Genomic DNA, 21,634 nt, shown 5'->3' with positions numbered 1-21,634 from the left:
CACCAAGAAGGTGGCTGCTACGTGCTACGGAATTCTGCGTGGCACTAGGCCGGTCTTAAAGTACTTTGATCCCCCTACCAGACAGCTTGTAGTCCAGGCCTCAATACTTTCTCGGCTGGACTACGGTAGCTCATTGCTGTTAGGGGTGAATCAAGCGGAGGCCTCTAGGCTCCAAAGAGTACAAAACGCCGCGGCACGTGCCATTGTGGGCCTTCCCAGACATTGTTCAGTGTCTGGTACCATCACGGCCTTGCACTGGCTCCCGGTCAGACAGCGAATTAAGTTCAAGGCGCTGTGCCTGGCCTTTAAAATTCTGAAATCTTTTTCGCCGCCGGCACTTGTTCCTCTTCTTACACCCTATATGCCTTCGAGATCCTTGAGATCGGAGGGGCTTCATCTGGCCATCTGTCCACGCTTCAAGCTGAGCAGAATGGGTGGCCGCTCCTTTAGGGTGCTAGCGGCAGGCCTATGGAATTCGCTCCCGGTACACATTCGAGCTCTTGAAGATCTGCTCACCTTCAGGCAGGCGATTAAAACCTTCCTGTTCCCGGTATCTAGTTAATTTCTTTCCTTTTATTGTGTGTTATGTTACAGCATCTGTCAAAGCGCCAGGACGCCCCTTTGCTGGGGCAGCTGTGCGCTATAAAAATAACAAATAACATAACATAACATAACATAACATAACATAACTAGTGATTGGATAATGAACCCCTAGTATATGGTACCTTAGGTACCAAGGGCATAGGTACTTCACAGGCCTACCAGGGGCTGAAGCATGTATTATGCCACCCCTGGGAAGCAGACTAAATCTGACACCACAGACCTGCTACTGCAGCCTGGGTGAGGTAGTGTTGGCACTCCTCACTGAAGTATAGGTTCCCTGTATCTCACCTTACACACACATATAAACCTATCAGTCACCCCTAAGGCAGGCCCTGTCAATCCTGAGGGCAAGGTGCTTGGTTTCCATGTGAGGGGGTGCCCCTGCCTGAGCAGGACCCCTCTGCAGCTGGCAGAGTCTATTCTCTGTGGCTGTTTGTGGATGCGGTTAAACCATATACTAAGTGCATTATAACCTAGCGGTAAATGCTAACTTTGGAATGGCTGCATCAAAACATGTCGTGTTTGGTGTCAAACGCCTTGGAATCATACCCCCACACCAGTAACTGGTGTGGGAGTATGATCCCACCCTTCTAGAGGGGTAGACATGTACCTACTGTGGAAACACGGTAGAATCCTGAAAGAGCCCTGGCATCACAAAATGGATGCCACCAGCACAGACACTGGGCTGCCCTCCTGCTGCTGACCGAAACTCTCAGTGGAAGAGGCCCAACAATAGGCATTCTGTCACAAGGAGGTGTCACCACCTTCCAGACAGGATTTAGTGTATTGGGGCTGGGTGGGTGCACTCCTAGAATGCTTTGAAGTCCTCTGTGCATATGCCAGCTCAAACCGGTTCAGGGGCTACCAGCCCCTGCTCTGGCTTGAAACTGGACAAAGGGAAGTGGGTGTAACCACCCACTCCCCTGACCCTCCCATAGGAGTGGTCATAGAGCTAGTCCCTCCCTTTCCTTTAGTATAAGATAGGGAACCCTTGCCATTGCAAACTAGATATCCCTGGATGACCGTTTTACAAGAAGAATCCTGGACCTTCGACGTTCCACTACCTTTGGAAGACTGAAGAATCTCCCTTGGAGTCAAGGAGTGACTCCCCTGCTTGGCAGGCACCAAAACCTTTGAATCAACGGTCGCAAACCTTCCCGCCGGAGTCCGAAGTCTCCTGCAGCCCCGGAAGTGGATTTCCTGACTTCTCGACGGCCATCGTGTGTCCCCATCAAAGCTGAGGCAAGTGGACCCCACGAGTGACGAGGAACAGCAATACATGGGTACCGTGCACTATTGTTGAGTGCAACCCCTTCACGACGTTCTACGAACTTGTGCATTGGACCACGTGTGGTCCAAGCCTCCAGCAGGATTTCCACCGAAAATCAGAGGCCTACCTCGTCCCGAGTGACCGTGGGCTCCTGTGAAGTGAATCCTCCCGAGGCGTCTTCGTGATCCCTTGCCGGTTGGCTGGTGGGTCCCTTGAAGACTTTTCTATCGAACCAAAGGGCTCCCCTGGTTGCTCCAGGCCTGTCATGACTTACCCTCGCTGGGTGAGTCCCTCAGACCTTGCTGGTCTGCACCGCTGACTTTCTTCACATTCCACGAGACTTGCTGTTGCCAAGGCTTGTTGGCTCCAATCCGGTTGCCGCCACCTCAGTAAGCTGCAGACATCGTGGGACACTCCGAATCCAGCTCCTGGTTGTCGTCGACGCCTCCTGGACCTCGTGGCTGAAGAGTCAAGACACCCATGATCACCTGAAATCACCCGATCACTGTGGGCATCCATCTTCCTGGGCCCGGGTCACTGGCAAATAACTTTGAACACTGTCTCCTCTGCTTTCTTCAGAATCCAGCCTTGGATTCCACCGGACACTTCTGTCTTCACAAGCAGCAAGTCTTCTTTGGCTCCCATTGAAAACGACGCCGCGACCCGACACCTATGCACCCGGCTTCCCTGGGTGAGGTAACTCGTGCACTCCGGTGCACCTGTGTGTGTTGGCTCTCGAACTACTTACCCTGTAAGTGACTTGCTTGTAGACTGTCCCGAAGTACCCTAAAACTTTAAAAATCCAACCGTGACTTGCTCCATTGAAGTCTATTGGGATCCGCGGCTGTGTTCTCACACTACATGCGTCTCCCGTGGGTCCTTTACTTACCTGCCTTGGGTGGATTAGTGAGGCCCCAGCGCTTCTGAAGGCTCTAGGCCTTCTCCCTTCTCAAGTCGATATTCTTATACCTCTTTTTTAGTATATGGTCTGGTACGCCCCTAGGGCCCCAGTCATACAAGTGCTTAATTTGTTGTGAAACATTGATTTGTGCATATGTTCCTGACTTCTAATCTCATAAAGAGATTAGTAGAGTGTCTTGAAATAAATACATATATGTTCGAGGCATATGAGCTGCAGATTACACACTTGTGCATAGATCGCCATCTGGTGTTGGGCCCGGATGTTTGCAGTTGGTTTTCCTCTTGGAATGTCTTTGGAAGTCACGAGGTCGGTGACTCCTCCTTTGGATCGTATTGCGCATGGGCTTCGGCTCCATCCTCCGATTGTTTTTTTCTGCCATCAGGCTCGGATGTGATCTTCGTGCTCCGGTTCCGAACAGGTTCCCAGTTCAATCGACGCGCAATCCTCACCCCAATTTGCGGTATTGTTTCGATCGTGATCTCCACACTCGATGCGGCTCTCATCGATCAAGACCTTCGATTCCAGTCGTCGACGCCGGCCTTCGGGCCTACCAAAGCTCCGGTCCTGGCTCATGGAAAGGACTCCCTTCAAGAAGTGCCCTCGATGTGGGTCCAAATTCCCCCACACCGATCTCCAAGAAGTATGTAATCTCTGCCTCTCCCCTGAACACGAGGCTCGAGACTGCCTGGCGTGCAAGTCCTTCCGGTCCAAGAAAACGATTTGAGACCGAAGAGCAAGAAGGACCATGGCGCACTCGCCGACGGCGATTCCAGATGACATCTTCGGAGAAGGCGTCGACGCTCCGGAAGAACACCACACCGACGAGGGCCTCGTCAGCGCCTCCGAAGCCGACGATTCAGATGTGGAGGACATCACTCCGGCACAGAGGGTCGTGAGTACCAATTTGCCCCCCCCACCCTCACCGGCACCAAAAAAAGGCTTCGGTCACGCCTTCGCCTCCGGGCCTAGGTAAGACCAAAGACACTGCTTCCCACACCGCACCTTCTGGATCGGTAAAGAAGCCGATTAAGCCTTCCGGCGGCTCGGATCGAGTCAGCCCAACGTCTGTGCCGACAAACACTCCTCCACACCAAAAAATAAAATGGCCTCCTCTTTGGCACCGAGCCCCATACCGAAACATTCGGTGCCGAAACCCAGTTCCACTTCCTCGGTACCAACTCCATCCCCGGAAACGACAAAAGCACACAAGGCCACCGGCACCGAGATCTCGAAGCCGAAACCCATCTCGGCACCGACCAAACAAAAAGCCTTTTCCAAGCCGCATACTTCCAAACAGGACACTAAAGCCAGAAAACCAACGGCCCCAACACCTTCAACGGATAAACCACCTTCAGAAGAACTCTTTACACCGGATCCCTTGCAAAAGACATTGACCAAGGATCCCAAAACCGGACATTTGATGCTCAGCATCAAAAAGAGACAGCTGGAAAAACCTACCCCAGCTCCACCTCCAAAGAGGAAGGACTCTGCTACATCACCTTTCAGAATGCCTTCCCCACCTCTTCCACCCCTTCCACCTTCTCCCCCTCCACCTTCTCCACCCCCTCCTCATCATTCCCCAACACTCCCTCCGGATGATGATCATGACGATACATATGATGACATGGGGAACGTGCCCCACGATTTACCTACAGGAGACCCCACTCCCACACGCTCCCCAGACCCATGGGACGACTAACAACCCCGACATCCCTAACGTCCCACAAGATGATCTCTATCCTTCGAGACCATCCCCACCAGAAGACTCATTGGGGTTCAACCATCTACTCCAGAGGGCTGCACACTATCACGGGGTAGATCTCCATACCGACCCCGTGGAGGAGGATTTCCTCCTCGATACTTTCGACACCACGCATAGGCCCACCTCCATACTGTCCATGCTCAAAGGAGTGGTAAAACATGCGCCAGAGGTCTTTAAAGACCCAGTCAGAGCCAGGGTTATTAACCCGCGCATTGACAAAAAATAAAAAGACGCCCCTACAGATCCCTCCTACATCAGAGGGCCAGCACCCCTAGATTCCCTGGCAGTATACACAGCACGCAAGAGGGCCAACTCTCAGGTGTCAGGCGATGCCCCACCACCTGACAGAGTCAAAACTCTTGGATGCATCCGGCAAGCTCACTGCGTCACAAGCTGCCAGCATATGGCGTATCGCCAATACACAAGCGTTACTGGCTAGATATGACAGGGCCCATTATGACTAGTTAGAAGCCATAATTCAACACCTCCCTGACAAATACAAAAACAGGGCAAACAAGTTAATTCCAGAGGGTAAAATCATCACTAATACCTCCATCCGTTGTGCCCTAGATGCAGCAGACTCCGCCTCCAGGGCCATCAATACTAGCGTCCTCCTCTGCCGCCATGCGTGGCTCAGGATCTCAGGATTTAAACCAGAAGTGCAATCTTCCATCCTGAACCATCCATTTGACCAGGAACATCTGTTCGGCCCAAAAGTGGATGAGGCCCTAGAAAAAAATGAAAAAAGACACCGACACGGCGAAATCTATGGGAGCCTTACAATTACACCCTCCCAGGCGTTCCTTTCGCCGTTCCTCCTTTCGGAGCACATCCAGAGGCTACTCCTCTGATGCCGCTTCCACGTCATACAAAGCTCCTACCCAATCCACCTTCACAGAGGCGGCTACAGGGGCAACAATAATAAAGACAGAGGCAAAACAAACACCGCCCGCTCTGCCCCCACACCTGCCCAATGACTTCCCTCCACTCCCCCCAGACCATCCCACTCGGTCGGGGGCAGACTCCAAAATTCCTTTCATGTCTGGGCTACCATCACCTCAGACAAATGGGTAACACAAATAATTCGGTCAGGCTACTGCCTAGAACTAATATCTACCCCCCCAAACATTCCACACAGACAACGCCCAATGTCACAGGAACATCCAGCATTACTAAAGCAGGAGGTAATCTCCCTCCTACAAAAAGGGGCGATAGAACACGTTCCTACCAACCAAAGAAATCTGGGGGTTTACTCCCTATATTTTCTCATACCAAAAATGGACGAGACTCTACGGCCCATCCTAGACCTCCGGCCCCTAAACGCATACATACACTCGGACCATTTTCACATGGTAACACTTCAGCAGGTACTTCCCCTACTCTCCCAAAACGACTTCCTGGCCACTTTAGACTTAAAGGACGCTTACTTCCACATTCCTGTACACCACGCTCACAGGAAGTTCCTCAGATTCGTAGTGGACAACCAACACTACCAATTCAAGGTACTCCCATTCGGAGTCGCAACAGCACCACGGGTATTCACCAAGTGCCTAGCAGTCGTGGCAGCACACCTCAGGAGACAACACATCCATGTCTTCCCATACCTAGACGACTGGCTAATAAAAGCCAGCTCATACAACCAATGTGTACAACACACGCATGCCACTAGCCAACTACTTCACCAGCTGGGCTTCACGGTAAACCACGCAAAGTCCCATCTGCAACCGTCCCACGTAAAACAATACCTCGGTGCCACCATAGACACCTCAAAAGCGCTAGCCTACCCCAGTCCGGCCAGGATCACAAGCATTCCGGCTCTACGTGCAAAATTTATAGCACACCACTCCCTTCCAGCTCGAGTGTTTATGCAACTAATCGGGATGATGGCCTCTTGCATATTCATAGTACCTCACGCAAGACTCCAGATGCGTCCTCTCCTAGAGTGCTTAGCGCGCCAATGGAACCAGGCCCAAGATCAATTAACAGATCTGGTGTTGGTAGACGGTCGTACCCATCACTCTGCAGAGGTGGACCACCAAAAACCTTTCCAAAGGGCGACCGTTCCTGGACCCAGTTCCTCAGATAATACTGACAACGGACGCATCGCTCTCCGGCTGGGGAGCTCACCTGTTACATCACACCATGCAGGGCAGATGGACACCTCAGCAAAAGTTACTCCACATCAACCATCTGGAGTTACTAGCAATATTCTGAGCCCTGAAATCTTTCCAGACACAGATTTCAGGCAAGGCAGTCCTAGTCCGCACAGACAACATGACAGCCATGTACTACATTAAAAAACAAGGCGGCACACACTCGCCACAGCTCTCTCAGCTAGCGCAGAGTATATGGAGATGGGCCATACCCCACAAAATCTTTCTCCTGGCCCAACATGTCCCAGGAGTCCAAAACACAATGGCCGATCTACTCAGCAGACAGACGCAACAGATCCACGAGTGGGAACTACATCAACAAGTTCTTCACCCGTACTTTCAACTGTGGGGGCATCCACAGATAGACCTCTTCGCCACCCACGAAAACGCCAAATGCCCAAGCTTCGCCGCCAGATATCCACACCCATTGTCCAAAGGCAATGCGATATGGATGAACTGGTCAGGAAAATTTGCGTACGCTTTTCCGCCTCTCCCACTCATTCCATTAGTGGTGCGCAAACTACAACAACACTCCCTCACTCCCATACTAGTAGCTCCAACGTGGACCAGACAACCGTGGTACACCACACTGCTGGAATTCTGTAGTACCACGCCAAAAGTTACACCTCTCTCCACACCTCCTAACCCAGAACCATGGAGAGATCAGACACCCGGATCCAGCTCAGCTCAACCTAGCGATCTGGCTCCTAAAATCCTAGAATTCAGTTACCTCAATCTTCCCCCTGACTGTATGAACGTCATCAAAGAAGCTAGGCGACCCACCACTAGAGCGTGCTACGCCGCCAAGTGGAAACGTTTTGTTGTCTACTGCCACAACAATACCATCAATCCTCTAGATGTGTCCATTCAACACATCATAGGCTATTTACTACACCTGCAAAGATGCAATCTAGCCTATACGTCTATTAGACTGCACCTCACAGCCAAAGCAGCTTATCTGCAAAACAGGCAACATCTATCACTTTATAGAGTACCTGCCATTAAAGCCTTCATGGAAAGCCTTAAAAGGATAATTCCACCCAGACTGCCACCCTCACCTGTGTGGAACCTAAACATCGTTCTCACCAGACTAATGGGGCCTCCCTTCGAACCTCTGCACAAATGTGAACTCCAATTCCTAACATGGAAAACCGCTTTTCTTGTAGCCATCACTTCCCTCAGAAGGGTCAGTGAAATAGAAGCACTTACCATTCAAGAACCTTTCCTGCAAATGCACCATAACAAGGTTGTTCTCCGTACCAACCCAAAATTCCTCCCTAAAGCCATTTCTCCCTTTCACATAAACCAAGCGGTAGAACTACCAGTTTTCTTCTCGCAACCACAAACCGTTGCAGAAAGAGCTCTTCACACACTAGATGTCAAAAGAGCCTTACTCTACTACATACAGAGAACACAACCTTTCCGCTATACCAAACAGCTGTTTGTCTCTTTCTCTCCACCACACAAGGGCAACCCCATCTCCAAGTCGGGAATAGCTAGGTGGATTGTCAAATGCATTCAGATTTGCTACCACAAAGCAAAACAAACGCTTTCCGTTCCCCCTAAAGCCCACTCTACACGCAAAATAGGGGTTTCAATGGCGTTTTTAGGGAACATCCCATTAGATGATATCTGCAAAGCAGCTACATGGTCAACACCGCACACTTTCACTAAACGCTATTGTGTAGATGTGCAAACTAAGCAACAAGCTAGTGTGGGCCAGGCTGTACTCAAAACATTATTTCAAACCACTGCAACAGATACGGGTGGTCGCCGCTAAGGGTGGGTACTGCTATATTATTTATGCACAAGTGTAATCTGCAGCTCATATGCCTCGAACGGAATATGCTACTTACCAGTATTCATCTGTTATTGGCATGTAAGCTGCAGATCTACACACGCCCACCCGTCTCCCCGGCTACCTTTATCTGTTCCAGTTTATCTTATTTAGATACAACACACATGGGCATCTTCACTGTTTATTACTACGCTCCATCATTTCCCTGCTGGCGAAAAACAATCTGAGGATGGAGCCGAAGCCCATGCGCAATACGATCCAAAGGAGGAGTCACCGACCTCGTGACTTCCAAAGACTTTCCAAGAGAAAAAACAACTGCAAACATCCGGGCCCAACACAAGATGGCGATCTATGCACAAGTGTGTAGATCTGCAGCTCTACATGCCAAGAACAGATGCATACTGGTAAGTAGCATATTCCATTTTATATATATACCTGTGTGGTGTCTTTTCATTTGATAATTCAAGAGATTATAAGGTAAAACAAGCTGCTTTACAGTCCTCAGACTTAGCCTGAAGGCTTCTCTCCACAGCTATCACTAGGATAGCTTTCTATAAAAGGTTGTCTTAAACCTATCTACCATAAGAGTCGAATTGGACTGGTGCAAGGTGGCCACTTTAACTAGTGACCAGCATATGCCAGGCCAACTTCTCACAAGGGCGATACCGGTCCTGGGTTGCTTGTGTTCTGGTTCAGGGAGGAGCTGGCTTTGCAGATCGGACTTGACTGTTCCCACTGGAGCCCAGTCAAGACTGATTTGCATATAGCTGGATCCAAACTGTTTTTGAATGGTGTGCAAAATAATGATGGATTGGGATACGTCTCTGATTAATTACCAGTGGTTGAGATTATTTCAAGTATTTCACCCATCACTTTTTGTATACCTTAATGTGTCGCCCCTAGGTGGAGGAGTATGCCCAGACATGGGTCCCGTGCACACACTCACGGTAACCAAGCTGATGAGCCACAGGTGAAACCAGTCCGGGGTTGCTTGTGTTCCCAATCAGCGATGACCTTGGCAGTTCGAGCTGGACGGTTCTACTTGGAGCAGGGTCAAGACTGATTTGCAAAATGAAATTAAATAGTTTTATAAAGCGCGCAATAGCCGAAGGTGTCTTTGCGCTAGACGGAGCTAAAGACCAGGACAAAACCTAGAACAGGACAGGTCTTAGACAGCTGTTAATCTATTGGGTAAGTAGCCAGGTCTTCAACTGCTTCCTAAATTTCTGCAGTGTAGCCTGCGAACATAAAGCAAGCGGCAGAGCGTCCCTCCACAATAAGAGAACGTTCTTACCCCCCATTTCACTTTTTATAGTATCAAGATCTGACCTTTTCAGCCAAGCTCGACCTAAGGTTCCTACTGGGGGTATACCAGGAGAACTGTTTCTGGAAATATGTGGGTCCAGTCCCGTAGAGGGCAAGGCCTTAGAGGAAATCCTTTTTTCCACCTGAAGCCAGTGTAGCCTGTGCATTAGTTGAAATATTGGTGCAAACTTTGGAACCTTCAGCAGCACTCTCGCTGCCGCCCTCTGCAATGATTAAAGTTTCCTTATCAGATGTTTATGGTTACCTAGATATAAGGCATTTCAGTAATCCATCTTAGAGAAAATAAGGGCCATCATCACTGTCTTTTATAGATCAAAAGGTATAAATAGGAGAATTTTTTAAAGAACTTTTAGCTTAAAAATACCCGATGAGGTAATAGCATTGATTTGGTCTACAAAGCATAACTTAGTGTCAAAAATGACTCCCAGATTTCTTGCTTTCTGGTCTGGCCTCGGTAGCGTGCTTAAGTCCGAAGGCCACCATAATGCATCCCAAAAAGTGGGCTCATTTCCAAAGATCGTGACCTCCGTCTTTTCTGAATTCAGCTTAAGACGTTTCTCTGTATCCAGCTGGCAACATGAGACTTACACATACAGAAATTGCTTGCCTCCTTTTTGGAATCTGATGAGACAGACACTACTATTTGCATGTCATCTGCATAAGAGAAAACCGCCAGACCATAATTACGAATAAGATTAACAAGGAGTAATATAAATATTAAACAAAGTGGGGCTAAGAGCCTACCCCTGAAGCACAACACAGGGGAGATGGAAAGACCTGGAACTTTCATTTCCCATCTCTACCCAATGCTGATTGTCTTTGAGGATCAAGCTCAACAATGCGAGGATGTAGCTAGAGTGGTTAACCTCAAAGCTGGGGAACTGGGTTAGATTCTCAGCAAGGACACTCAACATCCTGTGATTCTGGGCAAATCACCTAATCTCCCTGGGCCTAACAAAAATGAATGTGTTCCTCTATAAGAAACTGGTGCTTATGTAAAGCGTTCTTATACCCAATATCTTTGGGTCTAGTTTGCGCAATATAAAACTCTCAAATAAAAAAATGAAAATGCTGGAGCAGTGCTCCTGAAACCAAGCAAGTGTAACCGTTTGATGAGAATTGCGTGGTGAACTGTATCAAAGACGGCTGAGAGGTCTAATAATATCAGTACTGCTATACCTCCCTTGTCAACCGCCCTTTTTAGTTCCTCCGAGGCTGCTACCAGAGCTGATTCAGTACTATGGTTTGCTCTGAAGCCATACTGAAGTTAATCAAGCAATTGGTTAGCATATAAGAATGTCAATATTTCCTCATTCATTGCACATTCTAGTGTCTTGGCTGGAAAGGGTAAACGAGAAATGGGTTTGTAGCTTTCCACCTTTTCTTGATCCAGAGAGGGTTTTTTTCAACAACAGAAGGATAGAAGCCTTTTTCCATATAGTCAGAAAAAGCGACAAGAGCAAAACCTCATTTAATATGTCCATTAAGCTTTGTAGTCAGAGCTGGAGTGTTCCCATTGGAACAAGGTCACAACGAATTTGTATACAGCTGGGTACTGAGGTGGCATGGTGTGCAAAGTAACGATGGATTGGGATGCGGCCCGGGTAATTACCAGTGGCTGAAGTTAATTCAAGTATACCGTCTGTCACTTTCTGTATTCATAATGTGTCACACTAAGTGGGACTGGTATGCCCAGACATGGGTCCCGTGCACACTGACTGGAACCAAGCTATACCCGACTGAGCCCATAACAAGGTTGAAACGGTCCTGAGTTGCTTGTGTTCCGGCTCAGGGAGGACTTAAGCTTTGTAGTTAGGGCTGGAGTGCTCCAATTGGAGCAGGGCCAAGACTAATTTGTATGTAGCTGGGTACGGAGTCTGCATGGTGTGCAAAGTAACAATGGATTGGGATGCGGTTCAGAGTAGTTACCGATGGGTGAGATTAATTCAAGCATTCAATCAATAACCTTATGAATACTTTACTGAGTTTTGGACATCTGTTAGACTGCAACATGTCATTTGTCCACATGTTCACAAAGCACTACTGCCTGAATCACCAGATCTGTCATGCAGGATTTCCTAGCCTGAGCCATTCCACAGACCCACCACCTTTGGAAAAACTGCTTTGGTATCTATCTGAAAAACAGGTTGGTAAACTATCTAACCGAAGGTTTCCCACTGAGTCCATTCCACAGACCAGGAAAGGGGGTGGTTCAAAGTCCATTAATACATTCAACCTGAAAGTGTGCACACTGCCATATTCTGATTTCAGTGGCTTCGTGTCTGTCTGCATGAACAGTGATCATAAAGAAACTGACGTTGGCACAAGGTGGTGGCGCAGATCTAGGGGCCTTGAAATCCTGTCCGGGGTAGGGAGGACTCGATGCAGAGCCGCATAATGCCACGAATCAGCATTCAAGAGAACTCCTATGAAAGATTCTCAAATACACATATATAAATAGAATCATCTTGCATTGCCTTGCTCCAGGTTAACTGTAGCACTTCACTCAGGACGTATAACTTTGAAGAACTACATACCTTTATCAAGGGGGTTATAGATATTGGAGCAAGTCAATCAAGATAGTTATCTTTTACTCATAAGTGAAACATCTTCAATTGGAAGTCCATATTATTAAGCAGAATGTCTAATTGTTAGAATTTGATATTTGAGCCCTTGAGAAGAGATTGTTTGTGAAATCTGTTGGTGGCTATCAATTTCTCGGTACGAAGAATCATGGTTTTTGCCATCTATTTTGTATGAAGAGTCATGTCTGTAAGAAAGTGCCCTCTTTTTGCATGGTTGCCCCCACTGTATGCTAAACGGTTGATGTACTTTGAGTGCCCTGTGTTTATGCCAACCAGGTACACAGGGCCTATGTTCTTTCCCTAAAACTGCATTAATACAAAACCCAATTGGCACTCTTTGGACACATGTCAGTCCCTTGTAAATGGTACCATAGGTACCAAGATCACTGTGGCCAGGGAAGGCCTCTCAGGGCTGCAGCACTTGATGTGCCACCCTTAGAGGCCCTGTACACACACGCACACACGCACACACGCACACACACACGCACACACACACACACTCACAACAGGCTGCAGGTTTTGTTGCAGAACAAAGTGAAGAGTCAATATGGCACACATCGCAGTGTGCCATGCCTACAATCCACTGCCATGGCATAGGTCAGCCACCGCTCTAGCTCGGTGCACTATACCAGTGGTGAGGGTACAGGTGCATGAGCTCTATACCCTGACAGTGTCTAAACCAAATGTTAAGACATTGTAAGTGCAGTAATGGCATTAAGAGTATCTGGTGCTGGGTGTTTGTCATTACGAACTTCACAGCACCATAATGGCTTTACTGAAAACGGGTACGTTTGGTATCAAACATCTCAGCACATTAAACCCATACTGATGCCAGTGTGGAATTTAATGAAAATTGCACTCAGAGGGCATCTTGGAGATGCCCCCTAAAAAACTACCTAACTAGTGAGCTGGCTGAGTCGCTGCTCACCAGCTGCCACCACCAGACATGTTTGTGGACCCCTGGGTCGAGAGCCTGCAGCTCTCGGGGGTCTGAAACAATGCACATCCTGGGACGAGGTGTGCCTTGGACAGCAGACCTGTCCAACTCTTGAAAGTTTGAGGCAGCAAGCTGCTGCACAGGAAAAGGGAGGCCAGAGACCCCAACCCTGGAGCCACTAGGAAAGTGGTAGTGCCTCAGTCGTACAGGGAGTTCTTACTCACTTTGGCTCATGACACCCCCCTAGGTGGACATCTGGGCCAAACCAAAGCTTGGGAAAGGCTAGTTAGCCACTTTTACTGGCCCCAGATGTCTTAGAAGGTAAAAGTTTGCCAGCTCCTGTGTCACCTGTCAAGCCAGTGGACACTCAAAGGCCCCCTTAATTCCACTACCAGTGGTTGGGGTTCCCTTTGAAAGGGTAGGTGTGGACATAGTGGGTCAACGTGAACCTGCCCCAGCATTAAGAAACACATTCATACTGGTGGTAGTAGATCATGCCACCAGGTATCCTGAGGCAATTCTACTTAGGACTACTACAGTTCCTGCAGTAGCAAAAGGCCCTCATTGGTGTCTTCACCAGGGTAGGGTTTCCTAAGGGAATGGTTTCAGACAGAGGTTCAAACTTCATGTTTGCTTACCTAAAACCTATGTAGAAAGAGTGTGGAGTGCAGTTCAAGTTTACTTCACCCTATCACCCACAAACCAATGGTCTTGTTGAAAGGTTTAACGGGACATTGAAATGGCATGATTATGGGGCTCCCTGCAAAGCTCAAAAGGAGATGGGATGTCCTCTTACCATGCTTGCTTATCGCCTACAGAGAGGTGCCTCAGAACGGAGTAGAGTTTCACCCCCTTTGAACTTCTGTTTGGCCATGCTGTTAGGGACCACTGTCTTGTAAAAGAGGATTGGGAGAAGCCTCTCTAAGAACCCAAACAAGATATTGTGGACTATGTACTAGGCCTAGGGTCCAGAATGGCAGAGTACATGGAAAAAGCTTCCAAAACTCTTGAGACCATCCAGGAGCTCCAGAAGCACTGGTATGGCCAAAAAGCTGCACAAGTGGAGTTCCTACCAGTCCAAAAAGTGTGGACTTTGGAGCCTGTGGCACCAAGGTCTCTCCAGGACAAATGGAGTGGCCCTTACCCCATCTTAGAGAAGAAAAGTGAGGTTACCAACTTGGTGAACATGGGCACAAGCAGGACCCCCAAAAGGGTGGTCCATGTAAACCACCTTAAGCTTTTCCATGATGGGGCTGACCTCACCATTCTGATGGTGACCGATGAGGATCAAGAGACAGAGTGAACCTCTCCCTGACCTCTCCTCTTGCAGCCCCAAAGTTGGGTCAGTGGATGGAGTGTTGTATTGAGACACCCTTACTGCTCAACAGCAGGCTGACTGCAAGCAAATCTTGCAGCAGTATGCTAAGCTCTTTTCTTTAAGTCCTGGTCATACAAACTGGTATACCCATTATGTGGACACTGGGGGACAGTGTACTTGTCAAAAATAAGATCTATCAACAGTCTGATCAAGTTAAGGATAGCGTCGGAGCTGAAGTCAGCAAGATGCTGGAGTTAGGGGGTTATTGAACCCTCTGAGAGCCACAGCATGGAAAGAGAAATTAGGTTCTGTGTGGGCTAAAGAGGGCTCAACTCTGTCACCAAGACAGTATAGGAAACTGCCTCTGTTTATACTACACCAAAATGAGGTATAGTGTGTATAGAGTCCAGGTCACCCCAGAGGTAGGCAGAGGTTAAAGTTTAGATAGAACCTTACTCTCTACTTGTGGTAGAGTGGGCAAGCAGTAAGGCAGTATCCGAGGAAAGTGTTAAGCATTTGATGTACACACTCAGTCAGCAAATGAATTCACACACTCAAGGACTGAACTCTAGACCAATTGTTTCTGTGTAAAAAATATACTGTTTTATTTTTAGAACCAAGCAAGCCTGGCACAGGTAAGCATTAAATACTTTACAGTAATAAGTTGCGGATTGTAGAACAGTTTGAAAATGCAATAGGCATTGTACTTTGTTTGATTTACAGGGGATGCAGTAGGTTGCAATACTTAGCAAATACAGTACATTGAAATGAATAGGCTTTTTCAGTAAATTACAGGTAAGTTACTTTTTACGTTACTTTTCTAACTCCGTGCTGGATACCAAGATTCAGCACTGGGACATTTCCTGCAAACGGGTAAGTTAATACGTTTTGGTTATTTGTGTGATTTTTAAAGAATATTTTTAGATTTCAAAACTCCACACTTAAAAACTTTTTGGAAGAAAATTGTCAATGTTATCCTATGGAGGAAAAACAGGTTATCGGTTCACAGGTAAGTTATCGACTGTGAGAGTTAAGGTCCTAGGTTAGACTCTGGGGTCCCCCAGGGTCCGTAATGCACACTTGTAGCACCATCAGCGGCACTAGGACAGCCGGGTGCAGAGTGTTGAGGCCCAGTGTTATCCAATAGGGGATAGGGGGCCTCCGGTTGGTGGCTGCTGGCAAGCAGGCCACTGGGTTGTGGGAGCAAAGCTCCTAGGGTTTAGGTCAGGGCAAATGGGTAAACAAAGTAGCACAAAAGGTGCACCCTCAGCGGCACTGAGGTGGCCGGGTGCAGAGTGCTGTTTCGACGTCGGGCGCCCTGTTTTCAATGGAGAATCTCCGGTTTGCAAAATCACTGCAGGCAGGGAGACAAAGGACTTCTGGGTGTGACCACCACTTCGAGAGGCAAGTTGGGAAGTTAGGCACTGTCGGTTTGGGCACATAAGGCCATGGGGCGTCGGGTACAGGGGTGCCTTTTGGGGTCGGATCTTCTTAATAGCTCCGGGTCGCGGTTAGAGGGGCCCTTCTGGATTTAGGCTGCAGGCATCGGCTGGAGGCTTGAGACAGGTCAGGGGTCGCCAGATCTCGGGTCAGGATCACCGGGGTGACCTCCTCGTGGTGTTTTTCCACTCGAGCTCAGGCCGGGTTCGGTGGGTGCAGAGTGGGCTGGATTCGCAGCCACCGGCTGCTGCCAGAGGTTGCAGTTGAACAAATCCGGTGTTCACGGGAGAAGCAGTATTTGAAAGTGAAGGCAGGCAGGTCTTCCAGGGTTTTTGTGCTTGCTTGCTGCAGGACACACCGGGTTTTCGCAGGAGAAGGTTCAAGGGGAGACAGCCCGGTAGGGCTGGGGCCAAGTCAGTGGGTGTCTTCCTCTTGTTAGCTGGCTGCACAGCTGTTCGGTCCTTCTTCTTTTCTTCTTGTTAGGCGGGATCAGCAGAAGCAAGGTTCAGGGTGCCCCCTAAATACCAGATTTAGGGGTGTTCTAGGTAGGTAAAGGCCAGGGACCAATGGGTCCCTTAGCTGGAGTGGGTATACCCCCTATTGTGCCACCCTCCAGTAGAAGGGGGCAGGAGTCTGTCCCTGGTTGGTTGGATCCCCCTGTCCACAAGATGGCGGGGACTCAGAGTTGTGCTTCACCTCGCCTCCCCCACCTAAGGGATGGAGTTGGAAGAGGTGGGTATATCTCTCCCTCACTTGTGTTTTCCGCCGGTTCTCTCGCCCCCAAAGTGGGGGGTAGAACCAGTGGGACCAGTTGCTGAAAGCAGCAAATAGCCTGGGGAGGCTCACAAAGAGGGCATGCTTTTGAAGCTTCCCCTTCATAAACCCTGCCCATCCTGGGGAGGAGGCCTGGCACCTCCTCCCAGGATGTGCATTGTTTCAGACCCCACAGAGCGTCAGGCTCTCGACCCAGGAGTCCAGAAACGTGTCTGGTGGTGGCAGCTGAAAGCAGCCACTCAGCCTGGACATTAGTGGTGGGTTAGTTTTTAAGGGGGCATCTCTTAGATGCCCTCTGTGTTCATTTTTCATTAAATCCCACACTAGCATCAGTGTGGGTTTAATGTGCTGAGAAGTTTGATACCAAACTTCTCAGTTTTCAGTGTAGCCATTATGGTGCTGTGGAGTTCATAATGATAAGCTCCCAGCACCATATACTCTTAATGGCAGCACTGCACTTACAACATCTAAGAATGGACTAAGACACAGTATGGGTACAGGGCTCATGCACCTGTACCCTCACCACTGACATAGGGCACCCAGCTAGAGGGGTGACTGATCAATGCGAGGGCAGTGGGATATAGGCATGGCACACAGGGACTCCTGGGTCGAGAACCTGCTGCTCTCAGGGGTCTGAAACAGTGTACATCCTGGGACGAGGAGCCAAGCCTCATCCCCCAGGATGGTCAGGGTCCATGAAGGGTAAGCTTCAAAGGCTTGCCGCTTTTGTGAGCAATCCCAGCCATTTGCTGCGTCCAGCAACTGCACCCCTCCGGTTCTGACCCTCTCTGTGGGTGGGAGAATCTGCAGGAAAAACCAAGTGAGGAAGGGAGGTGTGCCCTCCTTTGCCATCACCAACCCTCAGGTAAGGGAGGCGAAGTGAAGCACAACTTAGTCGCCGCCATTTTACAGCGGGGGGGGGGGGACCAGCCAACCAGAAAGATCCAGTGGGAGTGTGGCAGAATAGGGGTTGTACCCACTCCAAGGAAGGACTCATTGGTCCCGACCTTTACTTGCCTGTAAAGAGTCCAAATCTAGTATTTAAGGGCAACCCCAAACCTTACCTCCTCAGACAAGAACCGACCAGAACAAGAGAAGGAGGACCGAAGAAGCTGTGCTGAACTAAGAAGTGGATGACGCCTGCTGGCTTGGCCCCAGCCCTACCGGCCTTTCCGCACCGCGAACCTATGCCAGCAAAATCCCTGTGTCCTGCAGCCAGCAGCTCTCAAGAACCTGACCGACCTGTTCTGTCTTTAAAAACCAAGACTTTGTTCCCTGTGAGCACCGGATTTGCTCACACATAGACTTTGGCCAAATCCACAAGTCTGTATCACTCTGCACCCGACGCCTAGGGTTTGAGTGGCCCCACACCACGAGGAGGTCTCCCCTGTGATCCTGACCTGATATCTGGTGAATTTTGACCTGCCTCGAATCTCCAATCAATGCCTGCAGCCCCTTTCTGGAGGATCCAGTGACCGGAGCTGGTAAGAAAAACCTGGCACCTAAAGACACTCCTGCACCAGACGTCCCACGGCCTTGGGTGGCCCAGCCAATGGTGTTCCAGCATCCCTAGGCATCTCAACTTACCTCTCCAACCAGTGGTCACCCCCAGAGTCTGCAGTCTTTGTTGCAACCGGAGAATCCCCATTGAAAACAGGGCTCCCAACTCCAAACCAGCAGCCTGCCATCCCTGTGACTCTGTGGGTGCAACTTGGTTACTAAATTGGATCCCCCTTTGCCATGAGCCCTATCACAACCTTGTGGCCTGGTGCAGAGGAGCCACCAACTGGAGGCCCCCATATCACTCATTGAACAACATTCGGGCTCTGCACCCGGCTGCCCTAGTGCCGCTGAGGGTGCTTGAAGAGTGCATCCTTGACTCTGGAGGAACCCTGGTTATAACCCCAGAATACCAACTCTCTCAAACCGGTACTTACCTGAAAACCGATAACTTCCTTTCCTTCCATAGGATAGCATTGACTGCTTTTCCTTGAAAATTCTTTCAAGTATGGACTTGGTTTGTATGAAACATACAAAAACTGCAAATGTACTAAAAGTGAATTACTTACCTTTTGTCTAGGAAATGTCTGTGTGATATCTAGGCATATCACACTGATTAGCAAAAGTAACTTAAAAACAAATCTAAAAAGTAACGTGCACAGTAATCTGTAAAGTAACTGAAAAGTAATTTCGAACTGTTGAGTTACCTGTAATTCAACCAACTGCATTTGAACCTGCATTTAACTGTAAATCACTGCATACGATTTTGCAAAGTATTATTTCTCTTACCTGCACCAGGCTTGGCTTAGTTCTAAAAATAAAATAACTAAATAGTATTTTTGATACACACAAATTGGTTGGATTTCATTCTTTGAGTGTATGACATAATTTCTTGCCTGAGTGTCTGATAAAGCTTTACTGCTCGCCCACACTAACACAAATTGAGAGTAAGGTCCTATCTACTTTAACCTCTGCCTACCTTTGGGACTCTCCTGGACTCTGTGCACACTATACCTCATTTTGGTATAATATATACAGAGCTAGCTTCCTACAATGTCAAATTGAACATTCATAGGTGACAAGAAATTTCTATGAATTATTCACAGTTTAAAGACTTTAGATTGTTTCTCTGATAATGAGTTACATTTTCTGGTTGGTTACATCAAGCTTTGCCATTGGAACATAGCCAAGGATCCAAAGGTTTAGTGCCAGGTGACATTTCCCTTACATATTGAATGTTATTTTATAAACCTTTGGCATGTGTTGCTCTTTTGTGGCGAAACATGAAGGAAAGTGTTAATAACTCTATGGACATGTCAAGAAAACTCACTCATTGACATTGTAAAACATCTTCGACTTATTGACTTTTCCTTCTCCTGCTGTATAGCTCATAAGTTTGTTAGGTTTTGTGTATTTATTTATTTATTATATATATATATATATATCGCACTAACCTAGCTACTAGGCAACCGATTGGTGCACAGAGGTTAAAAATCTGGATGTCATTGGATTGGTAGAGGTGCAGAATGCATTTGCGGTAAGGCCTGTTGTGGGTGCCCAAAATGAGGGAGGTTTAGCGGGGAGGACTGTACAACATAGCTGAATGGGTGATGTATTTGGGTATATATATTTTCCAAACTACATTTTGGTTTATTTGTAATGTCCTAATATCAGCAGTCTACTATGGACAGTCCACCACTGAGCAAGCCAACAGTTTTGTGTAATCCAACATTAGATGCAGAATTGCATTAACCTGTTTTCCATTGTTTGATAAAAGGCAACACACATATGCTGGAAGCTTTGTATTGTGAGTAATCAATGGTAGCTGTGGTACTTTCCCTTAAGTGCCACCACCATGTAGAGACCATGCTGCACAAGATTGTTTTTTACCAGTATTGTTGCTGCTGCTTTTCGAAACTTGTAATGTTCCTACTGTTTCCAACTCACTTTATTTCCCTCTTGATTTGTTTTGCTTTCCCCTTTGCTCTCTTTCCTAATGTCTTATGTTTTAATCTGTCACTGTGTAACTTTCTGCATCTCTCTCTTACTCAATTCTCTCAGAGTTCTGATGGGACGCAACTCTCCAGGGATCATGTTTCTGAGCTTGTGTGCCTCCTGAACAACTATACTGGGTCCCCGGATTGCACAAAGCTGACTCAGGACCTGCTCCATCTGCGGGCTCGACTTCACGTAGATGGACTTACCCTCTCTAGCACCCAGGGATTGCTGTTCAGCTTCCAAGAAGTTGTGAGTAGTGAGCAAGCCTAGAGCTCTCTTACACTAATAATCTAACTTATTAACTGCTGCTATCTTGCACATATGCCATGCAACTAATTATTGAACCTGTCTAGATGCCTCACACTTAATTTAATGTTTTTAGAAAAGTCTTTTTCCCTTTGCTTTTCTTTTTATGTCCTGAAACGTGATAGTGCTTCACACACTTGCTGTGGAATGGTCTACTGAGTCACTTATTTGTGTGAGTTAAACTTGCACTACCGATCACCATGCTTTTCATGTTAGCTAAGCTTTCTCTGTTCCCTTTGTTGCTCATATTCTATGTAGTTTGTTGGTGCTAGTGTTTATTCATCTTTGGTACTCTCAACTGCTGTCCCTGCCCCAGCAGTTGTGTATGTTAGTGAGAGATGGAACTTTGCATTGCTGTTGCCATTGTACGAGTGCCATCTTTCATTGCGTTTGCCATAATTTCTCTTATTTGCCGATAGGAAGTTTGTACTCTAGTTAGGTATTCTGTTTCTTTTCATTGTGTTAATGGACCTTGCATTGCTACTCATACTGTACCATAAAGGGTGTACATGGAGCTTACATTTTTTTGCTGCTCTTGCTTACCCTGCTGCCGCTTTGTGATGCTGTCACTGCTGCTTCCCCTGCTTTTTCTCCTCCGTGCGTAAAATTCTTGCTCTACTGCTTCTGTGACACCTGTAGTGTGTGTGTCTTTTCATGAACGCTTTATTGCTGACTTTTATGTTAGTGGTTCGACTGCACTGCTTCTGTCTTCACTGCATTTGTTCATTGTGCATTAGTGAAGCCAATGCTACTGCTGCCCATGTATGGCATTTTTAGTGGATGCTTTATTTTTCTGCTAGATAATACTGTTGTGGTTTTTTTGATCCTCTAGGTGAAACTCGTCTTACGGAAACATCATATCAAACCACACTGGGTCTTTGCACTGGACAACCTGATCTGCCAGGCAGTGCAGGCAACTCTGACCGTCATGGTCACAGGTAC

The 21,634-nt window shown here is 47.9% G+C and overlaps 1 protein-coding gene across 2 annotated transcripts in view; it reads left to right on the top strand.

The window, feature by feature from the left end:
• Positions 1-21,634, top strand: part of LOC146861338 (mitogen-activated protein kinase kinase kinase 5-like) — an 802,557-nt gene that overhangs the window by 573,463 nt on the left and 207,460 nt on the right. For both annotated transcript variants that reach the window (XM_085645620.1, XM_085645619.1), the window contains exons 23-24: positions 20,450-20,635; positions 21,525-21,630. In XM_085645620.1, the coding sequence (XP_085501746.1) occupies positions 20,450-20,635; positions 21,525-21,630 (292 nt within the window). The remainder of the gene's footprint in view (positions 1-20,449; positions 20,636-21,524; positions 21,631-21,634) is intronic.

Source organism: Triturus cristatus, chromosome 3_1, assembly GCF_964204655.1.
Source record: "Triturus cristatus chromosome 3_1, aTriCri1.1, whole genome shotgun sequence".
NCBI lineage: Eukaryota > Metazoa > Chordata > Amphibia > Caudata > Salamandridae > Triturus > Triturus cristatus.
The sequence above is the reverse complement of the archived record's forward strand: the minus strand, read 5'-3'. Positions and strand labels throughout refer to the sequence as shown.